Source organism: Syngnathus floridae, chromosome 5 (assembly GCF_059516105.1).
Source record: "Syngnathus floridae isolate MCC-2025c chromosome 5, RoL_Sflo_1.0, whole genome shotgun sequence".
NCBI lineage: Eukaryota > Metazoa > Chordata > Actinopteri > Syngnathiformes > Syngnathidae > Syngnathus > Syngnathus floridae.
In genome coordinates this window covers 16,445,167-16,461,882 of record NC_142417.1, presented here as the reverse complement: position 1 = coordinate 16,461,882, position 16,716 = coordinate 16,445,167, and the positions used below count along the sequence as shown (strand labels likewise).

Below are 16,716 nucleotides of genomic sequence, written 5' to 3'. Positions count from 1 at the left end.
GAGGGATTAAAAACTAGATGCACAATTCCAATGCATTTCAATGGGTGGCAATTATACATAGACTTTTGCGACTTTTCGCTGGACATATTTGGCACAGTTCAAGACGGTGTGCTTCACGAAAGAATCTAGGATATGTTGACATGCAGATGACCTTGACAAGCACTCTGTGGTTATCTATTATTTATCTGATCTCAAATTCAGTGCAAAGTGGCGAGTGCAGACCAACACTATCTCACACGTACTTTGCACAGCTGAGGTATCTGTGTACTCAAAACAAAAAACAAAACATACCTAAAGTAATTAAGTAAAATTAAATGTACAATTTCATTTGGATGCTCTAGAATCCAATTCAAATGTTGTAGCTTTTCTCGTGTTATTTGCACTTTTATGTAAGTAAAACAAAATGGCCTGTGGTTATGCAAGCCTGGATAGCCTCTACTCCCGGGCTCTTTGCTACAGTAAGAGGCACAAGAACTGTCAGCCCTGATGATGCCAAAGAATGTGTGAAATCCAGTTAATGCATATCCCACCTCAAACACACACACAAACACGCACACACACACGCACACACAGACACTGTTTATCATTCTCAAAAACTGGGCTTTCACTAGATGTGGTGTTTAGCTACACACACTGTGTCTGACGTCTATTGGGCTGGACCTGTGTGCAGTGGAAAGAGAAAAGGGGGGTAGGCTCACCTCTCCCCTGTCTCGTTTATCTGTTTGACTGCTGTGACGTGTTGTGGCAGCATGACTGTTATTCAAACAGGGGCGGACCGTTTAGAACAAGTCTCAAAATTCGTCTTAAGCCTCACTCGGTATTTTCTTGTCTGCTGCTACCGTGAAAACCAATTTTATTTGTCCTTTTTTCACTAGGCATCAAACTGCAAAAATGTTGGAAGGGAAAAAAGCTTATGTGTGTGAGGCCCTTCCATGTGATCGAGGTTGATGCCTTTGTTGATATGATATTATCTGTCTTTAAAATGGAACAATGATAAGAGCTCAAGAATGCACCAAGCTCAAGCTTTAAGGGTTATGTCACATTAAAGTGCAAGTTTAATTTTGACCACCAGGTCAAACAGATGGCAAGGGGGGAAAAAAAGCATGATAAAGCTTATTGGCGTTACTGAACCGAAAGTATAACTGAGCACAAAGGCTTGGAAATATGTCACACGACAATTCTCGTTTTTGAAGTCTGAATTTGAATTAAAAAAAAAAAAAAACGTTTGTAGAACCAGCCCCAAATAACAATTAATTCTCAAGTGTTTGTCCTTTTGTCACTATTTTATGCAAATGCTAGAAATTTAAGAAGAAATGTAACATTTAGCAAAACATAAGTGACGTCTGAAAAATATACAGACAAACATTTGGATATCCTTAACAAGCTCCTTTTCCTTAATGAACAAATATAGGCACAAGACCAGAGAGGCACGAAAATAATAAAGAGACAAATATCGATCATAACAATGAAAGCAATTAAGAATTACATAGTAATAATAGTAACAACAAGAAGAATTGATGGATGAATGGTGTTTTGAGGGAACATCTCTGGGAAAATTGCAAGAATGGCTACCAGGTGTCGTCATAACCAGTGATGTTGTCTTTTACGGAAGATGTGAAGATGTATCCAAATTTTAATGTTGCTAGGGATTAATGAGTGTCACAGCAAATAGAATTTAATAGATGATGTGAGGAGCCAAAATCAGTCAGAACATGGAAAGAAATAGGCTACATATATATCTAGAGTTGTTCACTTCAGAAGGAGGTAACAAGGTAACAATTGTGCTTTTTTTCTGTAAACACCGAATATTGAATTAAATATTAGGAGAAAAAAAATGGCCATGTTTTCTTTAAAATTGCTTTGGCAAAATCAGCCTGGTGAGCAGATAGAAGCAATTTGGGTGGTAAAAACAACTCAACCATCTGCCTCACAGTCATCAAAAGATTTATTATCACAACTGTGCTTCTGGCTAGGACTTAATCAAAACTTGCACAGTGCTTGGATAGGGGCCATTGTCATTCCCCATTCATAGCTTTGGCTGCCTGGCCATTTTTGTTTGGGTGTCCTTGGATTCTACATGTCTCACATCCATGACAAACAGATTTGAATGAAATTTCCCTTAAACATAAATCCTGCTGAGCTGAATGCAATAATGCCATGGGTGTGTGTGGATGCTGTGTGGCTTGACAGACGGGATACCCTCATTGAACAACAGGATCCAGCCTTACACCCCCCCCCCCTCCCCCACCCCACCCCCATTCCCTCCTTCATCCTATACGCTGTAATATGTGGCGCACAAATCGTTTATTAAGAGGCCTCATGTAGGCCACGTTAATGTTCACGCAGCAAGGATACAGTTTTTAACAGGAATACATTGCAGTTCACGATACATTAGGATTCCTTGACGGGGTGCAGCGTGCATATCTGATGGGGTCTGCCCATTGTTGTAATGTGCATTATTTGGTCTCTGCGTCAAAAGCACAGTGCGATCGTTCCTCTTCTCGCAGATACGCTGCATAGCAGTGACTGGTTTTCTACACGCCTCTTTGCTTTACGTTTCTAATCACGTGAAAGGAAAACCTTTCATACAAAATGATCCACTTTCGCTAGTACTGCATTCGACGACACTCACCTTGACTGTTCTCCACTGAGGTAACAGATGTGGCGATCCTATCTGCCGACCACGCATCGTTGTCTGTCCGCTGAGAAACCATGGACATCATTGTCTGTAGCATTTTCTCCCGGGCAAAGAGTGATGTGTGTGCATCAGTGGATCTTTTGCGGGGGGCGCTTAACCTGGAAATCAGCGCCGCGATGTCTTCCTTTGCGCTTGAAATGATCTCGGAGTCGAAATCAGCGGTAGTCGGCTTATTTGGTGCAGAAGGAATTGTATTTTGGGGGATATGGCTAGCTATGCCAATAGCAGAAGACGGTGCTAAAGAGAATCTGCTCTCGGGTAAACGACGAGGCATATCTGTATGGAGGGTCTTCCAGGTGTCGGAGGCTGTGTCTGGCTTCCTGGAGATTGGCGACGCATCGTATAGACTGATGCGAGGTGCAGCTTCAGAAAAATCGATATATACATACAAAATAAATACCACAACCGACGATATGTACATCATTAAGGACGTTAATCCCATATTCAGTTTCAGCTCTCCATGTAAGCCCCAGTAACGGTCTCTCTCAGACCTTTCCCTGAATGGATGCGTACTCCACCATTGATGTCTCCCGGCGCGTACAGTGCTGTTTGTCGCTTCATGAACCACAAGTCATTGCTCTGCAACCTAACGTGGCTTAACGCGCCATGCGCATTTACATCTGCCAATAGAAACTCGAGAAGACCAATGAAAGCCCACCCTTGCGTTAGCTGATTGGACGGGCTTTATACCAATCATTTCGGGAGCGCAAAGATCAGCAAAGAAAAAACAAGAATATTTATTTATTTATTTATTTATTTATTTATTTATTTATTTATTTATTCATTTATTTATTTATTTACTCATTATTTAAAATACTTATATTTAAAATACCTTTATTAAAAAATCAAATGTCCCACTATACATTGATAATGAATGAGTAAACATTTCAAACGAGTAACTTTTACATTTGATGCTCAAATTTTAAATCCAAATGAACAACGGACGAAACGTCCATCCTTTTAAACCCATCATGATTTTCAACTCGTCCAATTAGCAAATTAATTTTGAAAGCAGAATATTAAAACACAAGACGTAGTCCATGAAAATAGAATATTTCAAATTAACGAAGCGTACATTTGACTGCACAAAACCAGACGCCTATTTGCCCTGACGCTAGAACTCGATTTTTTTTCTTCTTGGATCGCAGTACATTACTAGACAAGCATAGAGTTCATCCATGCGGTCAAAGTATGCCACTACGCCAAAATGATCTCAGTAGCTGCATTGAAGCATACGGACGGGAGATGGCAGTACAGCAATTCGCAAAACACAGATGGCCAGACCCCCAAACATTTGCAGGAAGTTGCGCAAGACAAATAGCTAGTTACAATGGCGCCGCTTGATCTGGATAAATATGCGGAGATCGCAAAACAGTGCAAATACCTTCCAGAAAATGACCTAAAGGTAAACCAGACATAATTTGAATATATTTGGCAAGAAAAAGTAGTATGCTTTTAATACTTTACTTAAATTGTGGTTAAAATGTGTTAATAACTAAGGCTAGCTTAAACTAGCTAGTAGCGTTTAGCACACTCGGTACGTCTGTGCGGCCAGAAAGTGAATGGAGCAAATAAGGATATGTCTTTTATTAACAGATAAAATTATTATACCCCGATGGACTTGATGGTGGTGACTGCCATTTTGAGTTAGAAGACGGAACGTTTATCGTTTCAATTGCTGTGTGAACAGTATTGCTGATGTGTTTCTGGGTAACACACAAGTGGTTTTCAATGACGAGGAGATATGCACTGTCAGTGGCAAGTCAAATGTCTAAAAGTCCATGTCAAAAAAGCCATGGTTTTGTATTAAGGGCTATCGTGTGATGTACATAACACCAATATTCGCCCCAAATAATATAATACTCGGAATTTGATTTCTCTAACTGACGTGCTCATTAAAATATCTTCCTATTCTCATGTAGTCAGACAGAAGCAAGATGCTGCGGTGAACAAATGTTTCTCTACCATTATGCCTTTACTATTGTATAGTATATGCCAGTATTAGATATTTATCGAAGTGTCATGTGTTGACAGTGAAATCCTCTGAGTTAATGTCACCGGTGTTGTGGGATATGCATAAAAAAAGAGCAGTCACAATTATCTAGGAATTTCACACGCATTTGAAACACATTCAACGCCAAAGATATACTTTTATGTTTTTAAAGAATCCAGATGTTCAATCCCAGTTTTGATTGTGTCCTTTACATTTTTCACGTGGAAAGGTAAAAGAGGATCTTAAAATGGTTTTCATTGAATGAGTTTTAAAATGTGTTTTCATTTCAAACCATCTCTGTCTAAAGGAATAAGAATTCGTCTTTTGAATAGTTTATCCTCACATTACCAGAAATCGACTTGGTAATAACTGAACTGTTATAACGCTCAGTTTATGTATTCTTAAACTGTCTCTGAAGTATGCATATTCAATGTTTCACTCTTGATAATAAGATGCCCTTACAGGTAAGACTAGTAGTTGACTAATCACAGCAATTAATTTGAATATCGAAGGCGCTATATTTACACATATTAATTTGGCATTGTATGTTTCTCTCGAAAATGCCTCGTCTCACACTTCTTCCGCTGGCTGTATGCTTTCTCTGTGATGCACATGCAAAGTACTGGTAATCTGGGTCATCTGTGATCTAAACAAAACCATTTTTGGTGATTATGATTGACATGGCTAACCTGTTAGCAACAGAGTCAAAAAGTCTTGCTGCATTTCACCTAAAATATAATGTAAACCTCTCTTTTATGGCAGCACGACGGTGACAAACGACCATCTAAAAAGGAAGCACGTTGTTGCTGATGACTGATTTAATTTCTGATATAGGGATAGCCGTGTCTGGAAGCTAGCTGTAGTTAACACACACACAGGCTGCCATGTGTGTCTGATTGAACGCTACACTCAATGTCCTGCTGTGATACGATAACATATTGTATCATAAACTATGCATTATGGAGAGCATTAGTCAGTGAACTCATGTTTAAAAGCAAAACACAGTTTTTGAATCCTGCAGTTGACATTGAGCAGCAAGAGCAGTCACTCGCGACCATGCACAGAGTAGTGCATTTCATAATTCGGACATCACAGAACTTAAAGTAACACATCTCATATTTGTCACAAGCTCTTAACAGTAACACTTAACAATAAAACTCTTTGCTCACCTAGGTCGTTACAATTTACTGTTCTAATTTACAGTGCTTTGATTTGAATGTGTAGATCAAATTATGACAAAATGTTTTGAATAAAGGTTAGATAAAAACTAATGTAAAAACCAATACAAGTGTTTATTTTTGTTTTCTTTAGCACAAAGCAGTTCCCTAATTTCACTCATAATTTTCCATAGTATTAGTGGAACTCAGCATAGCGTAGATTTTGGTCTCATTTTAAAATGCACTAAATATTCACAACAACAACAAAAAATTAAGGCCTTAGTATTGCTTTCGTTTTCAGATGATCCATCTTCATAGACCAGTTGGGAATACTGCTACAAAGTTTAAAACAAGTTGGGTGAAACATCATCGTAATTGTCTTAATTATTAATTTGTATATACCTTAAATAAGTCAAACTGTAAGCTACTAATGCGAATATACAAGATCAGCTGCTTGTTGCTGCGATTTTCCGCAATTTACATATGATACGATTAGTTGACTAATCGCACTTGACGAGCAAAATAATTTGTGGAAGTCCTACGAATGCGTACATAACACTTTAGTCGCTGCTTAAACCAGTATGATGTCTGTCTGAATCCTTACCACCTGTACAGCACTTCTGTTTTTTTTCTCCTACACAGCGATTATGTGACTATGTGTGTGATCTTCTGCTGGAGGAGTCTAACGTCCAACCTGTTTCTACTCCAGTAACAGTATGCGGGGACATACACGGACAGGTGACATTTCCAGACATTAAAAGTAGAGCATGCGTGTGCACGTGCGTGTAGCTTGATGATATATGTGGTGTACAATATTTTATCTAATATTGCCCCCCACCCCCCTTGTGCCAGTTTTATGATCTTTGTGAACTCTTTCGAACTGGTGGCCAAGTTCCAGATACAAATTACATATTTATGGTTTGTATATATTTTATATAAATATAAAAAAAAAAAAATTCTCACGGGTGTCACCATTGACTTGTTGATAATAAGATTCTATGATCTTTAGGGAGACTTTGTTGACCGAGGATACTACAGTTTGGAGACTTTTACCTACTTGCTGGTGCTGAAAGCCAAATGGCCAGACCGCATCACACTTCTACGTGGAAATCATGAGAGCAGACAGATTACGCAAGTTTATGGCTTTTATGGTGAGATGAGAGAAAAATATCAATTTTTAACCTGATGTGATAAATACAATAAAATTATTTTGCCTTCTGAACAGTATTCACGTTAATTTTTGTTTTTTCCACAGATGAGTGCCAGACCAAATATGGAAACGCTAATGCTTGGCGGTATTGCACCAAAGTGTTTGATATGTTAACAGTGGCAGCTGTAAGTATTAGTTCAATATTATGTAATACCTAAACTTGACTCTGATTTAAAGGGGAAGCCAGTCCAAAAATAATCTTCGTAATAATGTTCTGTGCAACCCAACTAGTCGAAACACAATGGTTTGATTCATGTTTTGTTTGTGGAATATGAATTAAACGGGCAAAATCTATCTGATTTTTATCGATCATAGAGTGTAATGGTTTTGCCACTTGCTGTCGACTGAAAATAATGTCACAGTTGCCAGATCTCACGTCACAACCAATTACTGCTCACCAGTTTTCTGAAGTTGAGCCGTGATTGGTCGTCACCTGAGACCTGCCACTGTGATGTCATTTTCAGTTGACAGCAAGTGGCAAAATAGCTGCCCCCTGAGATGGATAAAAACAGGTGAATTTTGCTGTTTAACTCATATTCCACAAACGCAATATAATCAGAATGTCATGTTGAGAATGGTGGAGCCACATACAACATGTTATTGTAAAGAAAATGTTAGAGTTGACTTCTTTAATGAATGTTGGATTTAGAGGTCAAAAATTATGTCCAGTCCATTCAAAACTCCCCTTTTCACTATAGTTGTCTGTCAGTTCCAGAATTTGACGCTTATGTAAACTGGGTCCACAGGTAAAGAATTCTGTGAGGTTTAAAAGATTTTTCTATATATATTTCAATTTTCTCTGCTACACATCTATATTTTACAAATCGCAGACTGGCCTAGTCCCTATCATTTGCAAATAAGAGGGATCCACTGTATTTGTTTTGAGTTGATTCCAAGTTAATTACGGAGGACTTGGGCTTCTTACTGCCCAGTGAAGAGATCAATTTGAAATTAATGAATTCAGTTTCAAAACTTGGTGCAGAAAGCAGGAAGGTCTCAAACATTTTGGCATGATTTTTTGCAATATCAACGGATTTATCAGAACCAGACAATATTGTTTTGATGAAGACGTGAGCAAAAACGGTTTTATAGGCTTCCCTTAATTAAAATGACATTTTCATAACTTTCCAGACTGACAAAAAGCTCGGCAACTTGTCAAGCCAAAGTACTTTGTAGCTTACACCTCCTTAGTAAGAGTTGTGTTTAAACTATCGCTGCATTCAGTGTGATTTTTTTCCCATTTTTCCTCTTATTGCTAGCTAATGGATGAACAGATCCTGTGTGTGCACGGAGGCCTCTCTCCTGACATTAAAACCTTAGACCAAATTCGGACCATTGAGCGGAACCAGGAAATCCCTCACAAAGGAGCCTTTTGTGATTTGGTTTGGTCTGACCCTGAAGATGTAGACACTTGGGCCATAAGCCCAAGAGGAGCAGGCTGGCTCTTTGGTGCAAAAGTCACAAATGAGGTAGGTTGCATCAAACACTGACTGATATTTGTAGGGAAGTTAATTTTCATGTCTACTAACTGGATATACTGTATAAGTATGGAGGGGAGATTTCTCCTCACTAAAATGGGTTATTCTTAGTTTGTCTCCCGGGTGTTTATTTTTTGCAAATTCCAAACTTGAAATATAATACTGCATAACTAGTATGATTTACTTAAAATAGAAGAAATCTGTTGGTGAATTCAAACAATAGCTATGTGTACCAAAAGCTTGCATCAGTGTCCATAACCTGAAACTACAAGTCCCAAATCTTCTAAAAGATGAAAGCATAAACAAACGAAGAATACAAAGATTACCCTATTCTTAGCAATGTAGCCTGTACCCAATTGAATAGAATACAAAGATAACTTTTTAAAATTTGTTTATCTATTTATTTGTTTGTTTATGTATGTATGTATGTATGTATGTATGTATGTATGTATGTATGTATGTATGTATGTATTTGCAAACATCTACACATTTTGAATTTGATGCTTGCTACGTGTCCCCAAAAAGCTGGAACAGAGGCATGTTTACCACTGTGTTGCATCTCCTTTCTTTTTAACAACACTCAATAAGCATTTGGGAAGTGACAGTAAATGTTGAGGATTTGATGGTGCAAGTCTTTGCCATTCTCATGCTCAACAGTTTGGAGGTCTCCGTTGTTGTATTCTGAGCTTCATAATATGCAGCACATTGTCAATGGGAGACTGTTCTGGAGTATTGGCAGACCAGCACAGCACTGCTTTACGACAATGCCAAGGTGTTTTTACACAAGCAAAATATGGCTTGGCTTGGCATTACTGAAATATACAAGGATGCCCTTGAAAGATATGTTGCTGCTACAAAACCTATACGTACTTCTCAGCGTTATTGGTGCCTTCAAGTTACCAGTGCCATGGACAGTAACACACCCATATTACCACTAACAGATTCTGGCTGTTAAATTGCACCGTGTATTTAAAAACATGTACAAAAACACGTTTTGGGATAGTAGTTAGAAAAGGTTGTGTAAGCTTAGCAAAACCATGGGTGTACCTTATTTGAACCTACATCTGTAGGTAGTGTTGTCACGAAATCAAGATTTCTACTTAGATACTATACCTGCATAAAAAAAATCTCCATACTGGTACTAAAGTGGTACCCCGAAAAAAATCTAAAAATCAGCAGAAGTTGCAAATATTAAAACTATTAAACAAAACTGCAAAACTAAATATACAACCGGAACAAAATTAAAAGTTTTGGAAAGGCCCAACCACAACCAAGGTCTAAATTCCTTTGAAAATTGAGTTACCTGACATTCGCAAGATAGTAGTACTATGCTGTCGCATATGTAAGTTTTTTACAATGTGAAGGAGGAAGTGGAATGACCCAGCAAAAACCCACGTAATCAAGGGGAGAATTTCCCGACTTCACACAAATACCCTCTCCACTTTGAGTTCGACATGCTGTTTTTCTATTTCACTGCCTTCCTATTATGATTATTTAAGAATAATTGTAGTTATACTGGAATTTCCTTAACTCTTCATTATTAATAGCAGCTTTTAGGTCGCAGTATATCAAAAACATTTCAAAACGTGATATTGACCCATGCAATATGCATATCGCAGACATGCAATAATTTGTTAATGGAATTTTATGCTTTTATCTGAACCTGACTAGTTAGACGCAAACTTGAATGCGCATCGCCATTCAATAGTTGAATATTATAAAGGTTAATTCCAAATAATTAGCTCGGAATACATTGAGATTGCTTATTTTTCAGCATGAAAAAAATCTTTCATTAGATAGTCAAAGTGTCATTTCTTTAGGCACATGTTAAATATCGCAATATTCAACAATCATATTATATGTTTTTCCAACATCATGCAGCACTAGCAGCTTTTAAATTATTGGGATTTTAGCCAGAGAGCTGTTCTTGTCTGATAATGTGTTCTTTTTCCCCCTAATACCTCTTCATTTCTGTGTCTTGCCCAAACCCTGCAGTTTGTCCACATCAACAATCTGAAGCTGATTTGCCGGGCACATCAACTCGTCCATGAGGGTTACAAGTTTATGTTTGATGAGAAGCTGGTCACGGTGTGGTCGGCTCCCAACTACTGCTATCGTTGTGGCAACATAGCCTCCATTATGGTCTTCAAAGATGCTAACACAAGAGAGCCAAAGCTCTTCAGAGCAGTGCCTGATTCTGAAAGGGTCATTCCACCTCGGACAACAACACCTTATTTCCTGTAAGATGATGAAATCCAAAACATTATTTGTTGTTGTTTTTTTTTCAGTGCAAAGACACCAAGGAGAGTGGCAACAGCACTTGTGAGTCTGTATGACTTTTGTAGTGTAAATTTAAAGTATTTACAGTGCCAACTATTGTTTATTGCCCCCTGTACATTTGAAGCCATGTATCTGCAGCTTGAAACTTAAGCCCTTCACCTCAACCTGGATGTTTGCAAAAAGCTACCAGAACATTTTATCAATATAGGTCTGTTCTACACATTTTACACTATCCATTCCATTAAAAAAGATTTTGGCTTATGGATGGAAACTATGATCAATCAATCGTATCTCTGTCAATATTTATCGCAGTCCTTCCGTAACCTAATTCTCAATGTTTTTATGCCTCTTGCGCTCTCTATCCCATTCTCTATCTGAATTGACAAATGTCATGATCTCTGACTGCTTAAACAGCAGTTTGGAGTGTTGATATTTCTGTAATGAGAAAAAAAACAACCAACTATTGAAAAATGTACATTCAGATGGAAGTTAAATATTGCTGCATGAGCTGCTGTTTTAATATAATTGATTGATTTTGTTTTCCAATGAAGCAGTGATACTCTAAACTGCCTCACAGATTGGTAACTCCTTTCAGACGTTCAGTTCTCATTTGGGGCTTAAATCACAGATATTTCACAGCTAAATAAGAGAATTTGCTTGCTGAAGTCCACTGATTGTTGTAAAATGTTCATATTTGCAGATCTCTGTTTTACTTTACAATAAAAACTTACTGGTCTGGGAACTAAGTCCTGTTTTAGTGATTTGCACGTGACAATTTTACAGTGGCATTCCTGCGTTTGCTGCGTTTTGTCGTTTGCAGCGCGCTTGCTCCTGTCAGCCATCGTACAATCAGGAGTGATGGGTCCATGAGGTGTCGTGTATCGTTTAGACACATTGCCAAACTGTATTGACACTGTGTCGATAATGTGTCGCTCACTGCTGACACCCACTGGAATTTAAAAATACTACAGGCAACTTAGTTGACAGACTCGACTGACACAGATTTACACAGATGACCTAGTTAGTATATACATTAATTAATTTAAGTAATTATATTTTATAGTGTATTCTTTCACATATTCATTTAACTTGAAAATATATTTTATTTTTTAGTTACAATAATGTGAACATGTAACATAACATGAAAATCTAAGTGAACGTGTTGTGAAAAGAGGATGCTTGTGCACAGGGATTTGTTTTTTACAAATTTTTATTTAAAACAAAGAAGTTTTTCCAATGTTTTGAAATTGAGCCTGTTGCGCTTTTTGGACACAATTTCTCGCGCCGTAGAAAACACCCACTCACACGACACAGATGATGCTGGAGTGCAGTGTAGTGGGTCTTTTGGTTGTCCCAGTATCGCTGCTCCATAATTCTTCATAACTTCGAGGTTGAACCACAAAAGATCAGATATTGTTTTAGCAGATCCATCCCGTTGACAATGCGCTTCCTTTAACAGCTTTGGCGCGCTTCCTTGACGAGACTATACTACTGCTCGTTCGGTCACGTGACTTTTTTAAAGCGATACGCCAGGGGTGTCGAAACTTTCTGCAAGGAGGGCCAGATTTGATAAAGTGAAGAGGCCCGGGGGACAATACTTTTTTCTGACATTTTTTAACTACAGAAATTTCATGCAAACACACACTCTTATGAAACAAATTTTATTGTCCCAATTGTCTTTATTTTTTAAATGACAAAATAACCAAATATAAGCCACTCAGGCAACTCTAAAAACACAAATTCTGTCTTCCATTCATATCTGAAGTCAGATAACATTGAACAAAACGTATGAAATACCTTAAATTTACAAGAGTTTAGAATTATTTTTGCCTCATGAACATTTTAAACAGGAGTTACAAGTCATGAAAAGTTGTCTGTTATTATTAAAACTTAAAACAAGTGAATTTTGCTCTTGTCATTTACAATATTTTTCAGAAAGTAATCGTTTGTGTCACGTCTACAGTTTCATAACATCAACAGTATTAACATGGCCACTTCATAATATTTAATATTAAGTAATTTTTACTTTTGATCTACTTTTGACTCACAGCCCCACGTGATGAATCGCTGTTGTGATGCCAGTTCAGCTTGGAGCTGCTTCACTTTATCAGCGCGGTCACTCCCTGTTAGCTTGCTAACAGTTAGCATGTTTAGTCTGATGGTGTCTCTTTAGGTTGAAATCCTTAAACTAGGCTCTTTACAAATTCGACAAACACAATTGCCTTGATAGTCAGTGAAGAAGTAATGTAATTCCCATTTCTCTTGAAAACGACGGCCCTCAATGTCAACTTTTTTCGTTTTCTTTACAGTCGCCATGGGAGAAATGAGCAGACAGGGGTGCTGCTGCCGCCTTTTGGTAATAGGAGGAATTACAGTTTCAAGTTTCATGATTTTTTTGTATTCAGTTTGACAGTGCAGTAAATAATACATTATAAGACCGAAGCTGCGGGCCGTAGTTTGCCCATGTCTGGGGTAGCACGTCGGCCTCACAGTTAGGAGAATGCGGGTTCGATTCCACCTCCGGCCCTCCCTGTGTGGAGTTTGCATGTTCTCCCCGTGCCCGCGTGGGTTTTCTCCGGGCACTCCGGTTTCCTCCCACATCCCAAAAACATGCTCGGTAGACCGATTGACTCCAAATTGCCCATGCGAGTGTGGCTGGTTGTTTGTGTCTTTGCGCGCTGCGATTGACTGCAGGACTGGACTGGGAGATTTTTTTCAGGCCAGGAGTCAGTTACGTAACCAGGCCACCCTGACCTTGCCCACACGTGCATGTTCACACCCACATTTAAATGCATGGGCACAAGCAAAACGCATTTGTGCGCACCCACATGCACACAATTATTCTTTGGGTTTTGTTGTGGGTGGTACTGGAAAAACAAATCAAAATCTCTAGAATGAGGGTGAGCAAAATAATCAAAAGGTTTCTCTGAGTCTAACTGTCTGTGTCCTGAGTGGGCCTTTCCCTTGCACTGCTCCCTGGACTTGTCTTGCCAGTATACGCTGCATCTGCAAGGAGTGTCAGAACAACCAGCATAGTAATTATATTATCGACAATCACACATTTAATCAATATCCAAAGATATGGTTAAATATATGCCCCCCAACCCCAAATGTTTCATGCATAGTGATAGCCTATTCAATCCCATGTATTGATAGATGACTGTTCTTTAGCTGTCAGATGCTCTGAGCTAGTACTGGGCCTACTGTCTGAAGCACCAAAACTGGTGTTGGATTTTGTCCACAATTTAGGGAGCGCGTTATCTGCGCCTCACGGCAAAAGCCATTGCCAATCACCTGTTATCCAATTTACTCACTGCGTGCTCGTTTGATTTCTTCAGATTTAGGAAAATGCTAAGACACTGAAGCACAAATTAGACTTACACAGGTTGGTTGAGTTCAATCACAATTCTTGTTCAGACAGCTCTGTTTTCAGAAAAGTACAATACAGCGCTGGGCCCTTCAAGAGCGGAAAGTCTCCATTCAGAAAAGGCAACGTTCAAGGTTCTTTGGTTAGCTTATATTAGCTGCACATGCCAGTGTGGGCCGAGTTTGATGGGTGATGAGTCTTTGAGGTGGGGCAAGTTCGCCATGGGAGTGGGTGCTGGTTATGGACGATTCGGTGTGTGTGGGGGCTGTTGTCTTCCATCCCGTCTTTCAGCCTTGGCGATCATCTTTGGCCGAGTCCTTGGCTGGCTCCCTCTGGCACCCGCTGGTTTTATCTCCACGTGACCTTCCTGTGAACATTCTTCTCCAATCTTGGACATACACTGTCGTACCTCATTCTTTCAATTTTGTCATTTTGTACGAAATTATGTTAGCTTTTGGCTGTGACATCATTAATCTATTGCTGTTCTTTTGATACTTCATGTCTTTGCTTATTCTTAGTTTAATCATGCTTCCAACCGTATCTTTTCTTTGTTAGGCAAAATATTTCCCTCTGTGCAGAGCGTTCAGTAGTAATCAAAAACTGGCATCTAGCATTAGTCAAAACGTAAGATACAATCAAGTACTGAACGGTCAAGACGACTCTGGTCGTGTCCATGATTTAGAGAAAAAACATCAGGCATGCATTACACAGTTCCTTAAGGGTCATTAAGCTATTTAGGCAATATATCAAAAGTCATTTGTTATTTCAAAGTGCTCAGAAATATATATCAGATCATAAAGTTATATAAACCTTTCTCATTACCATTTATCAAAAATGTCTAGTTATGTCTTCTTTATTGATTTGGTGTGTAGGTATAATTATATGCTTAAAATGTTTCTTTTATTTATTTAATATGTGAATATACTTGTCTGCTTATGTAGTTTATTCAGTGAGGTTTGAGCATATCTGTTTTTGTAGCTAGGCAGGACTTTTTGTCTTTCGACCCCATTCCTTCACTGGCAATATTTCCACCTTTGCATAGGAAACATAGACATATATTTCAATATTAATTTAACCAGGGCCAGTTACAAAGTTTAGAGGAATGTGCATGTAAGAAAGAATAACAAATGACTCTTCAACTTACAAAATCAACTAGAACTAAATCTAACAATAAATCAGCAGAGGGACAGCCTTATTACATGGCAGCGGCACATATGGGGGGGGGGGCAACTTCACGCAGGTCGCGCGGGCACACAGTTTTTAATGGCACCGTGGGGGGGGGGTGATTAAATCCGTAACTTTTCTGCATTTGGCCGCCTCCTCCTCCTTTCTTTTTTGTCCTTCTCCGCACCGCCTTTCCTCTTCTTTTTATCACGTTCGAAGTCCATTATCCTCACTTGCACCGCTAGCGAGCTACACACCACAGCAGCCGGCACCTGACATACGTAACACAGCCTTTCCTCCACACGCGCTCTGTGTGGTTGAGACGGACTGTGGGGGCGGGTGTTAATTGATATGAACCAATCGTCTTTTCCTCCTCACATGCTCCTGGCCTGAGCGGCCTGGCCTGTCTCTCTGATAGGCGCGCAGACTTAAAAACAAAAATACAGAGAGACCCAGGCCAGCAGGCCAATCCTAGGCCGGCGCTTCGGGAATACTCCCGGTTCTCCCTATGGTCAGTCCGGGCGTGATTGACTGGTTCAGGGTGTCCCCCGACTGCTGCCCGATGACTGCTGGAATAGGCTGGGATAGCACGCCTGCGACCCCTGTGGGGACAAGCGGTATAGGAAATGGATGGATGTTTCGGCTCGGCATTTTTTGATATTATATTAATTTTTTCCTCTAGCAAGTTGGCGCCCTAAATTTTTTCAGGCTCACCCTCTTCAAAATTTCTGATTACGTCCCTAGTCATAACACTGTCAAACCAGTGAAGACACATACGATGCAGGTGTGCAATGGGCCGGTGGCATATGAGCCCAAAGCGTGGCCTTTCTTTGAAAATAAATGACCAGTCGCCTCCGTACACCACATGTAATAAGAATATATTGTTTAAATTAACATTATTAAACATCTATCCAGAGAATCAAAGAGTTTCAGAATATCTGGTAGCAAAACAAATTTAACGCAATGTACACTGTTGTGCATAGTAATGTAATTTGCAATCCATGCTCCTTCGTGCTATAAATTCCCATCAGCAGATATTGTAAAGATGCAACTCAAAACAGTAGCATCGATAAAGTTGCATAACCTTCTTTCATTGTTCATAAAATGTAAGCGTGCTGTCTAAACCTCACCAACTACTGCCTTGGCGCGCATGCATTTTTATCTTGGGTGTAATCTAACTTGTTAAGCGGGCTCATTGCTGCCATAGGACATTTTATTCTTGTTTACTTTCCTGATTGGGACTAATGGGATGCTGAGGGCCGAAGAAGAGGAACTCCCTATTTTCTGTGCTGTTGTATTTTATCTTGAATCCATTTAATACTTTTCGTTATTTTGAATAGGAAATAACAATACTTTTTAATTTCGGCTC

The 16,716-nt window shown here is 39.1% G+C and overlaps 2 protein-coding genes across 3 annotated transcripts in view; one reads left to right on the top strand and one right to left on the bottom strand.

The window, feature by feature from the left end:
* The window catches only part of LOC148398415 (multiple epidermal growth factor-like domains protein 9), a 60,479-nt gene extending 57,206 nt beyond the window's left edge, over window positions 1-3,273 (bottom strand). The window contains exon 1 of the mRNA XM_088375496.1: window positions 2,633-3,273. Within this exon, the coding sequence (XP_088231622.1) occupies window positions 2,633-3,140 (508 nt within the window). The 5' untranslated portion in view covers window positions 3,141-3,273. The remainder of the gene's footprint in view (window positions 1-2,632) is intronic.
* Window positions 3,274-3,942: 669 nt separating this feature from the next.
* Window positions 3,943-11,562, top strand: ppp6c (protein phosphatase 6, catalytic subunit). 2 transcript variants are annotated; one of them, XM_088376649.1, is made up of 7 exons: window positions 3,943-4,103; window positions 6,491-6,586; window positions 6,701-6,766; window positions 6,858-6,999; window positions 7,104-7,183; window positions 8,318-8,527; window positions 10,532-11,562. In XM_088376649.1, the coding sequence occupies exons 1-7, from the start codon at window positions 4,029-4,031 to the stop codon at window positions 10,778-10,780; spliced, it is 918 nt and encodes a 305-aa protein (XP_088232775.1). In that variant the 5' UTR covers window positions 3,943-4,028; the 3' UTR covers window positions 10,781-11,562. The 2 variants fall into 2 exon arrangements, with proteins under 2 accessions (XP_088232775.1, XP_088232776.1); XM_088376650.1 differs by lacking the exon at window positions 6,701-6,766.
* Window positions 11,563-16,716: the final 5,154 nt, after the last annotated feature.

Coding starts and splice junctions, on each gene's coding strand:
- ppp6c (XM_088376649.1), top strand. CDS start 4,029: ATGGCGCCGCTTGATCTGGATAAATATGCGGAGATCGCAAAACAGTGC. Junction 7,000..7,103: donor GCAAGTTTATGGCTTTTATG/GTGAGATGAGAG, acceptor TTTTTTCCACAG/ATGAGTGCCAGACCAAATAT. Junction 8,528..10,531: donor GTGCAAAAGTCACAAATGAG/GTAGGTTGCATC, acceptor CAAACCCTGCAG/TTTGTCCACATCAACAATCT.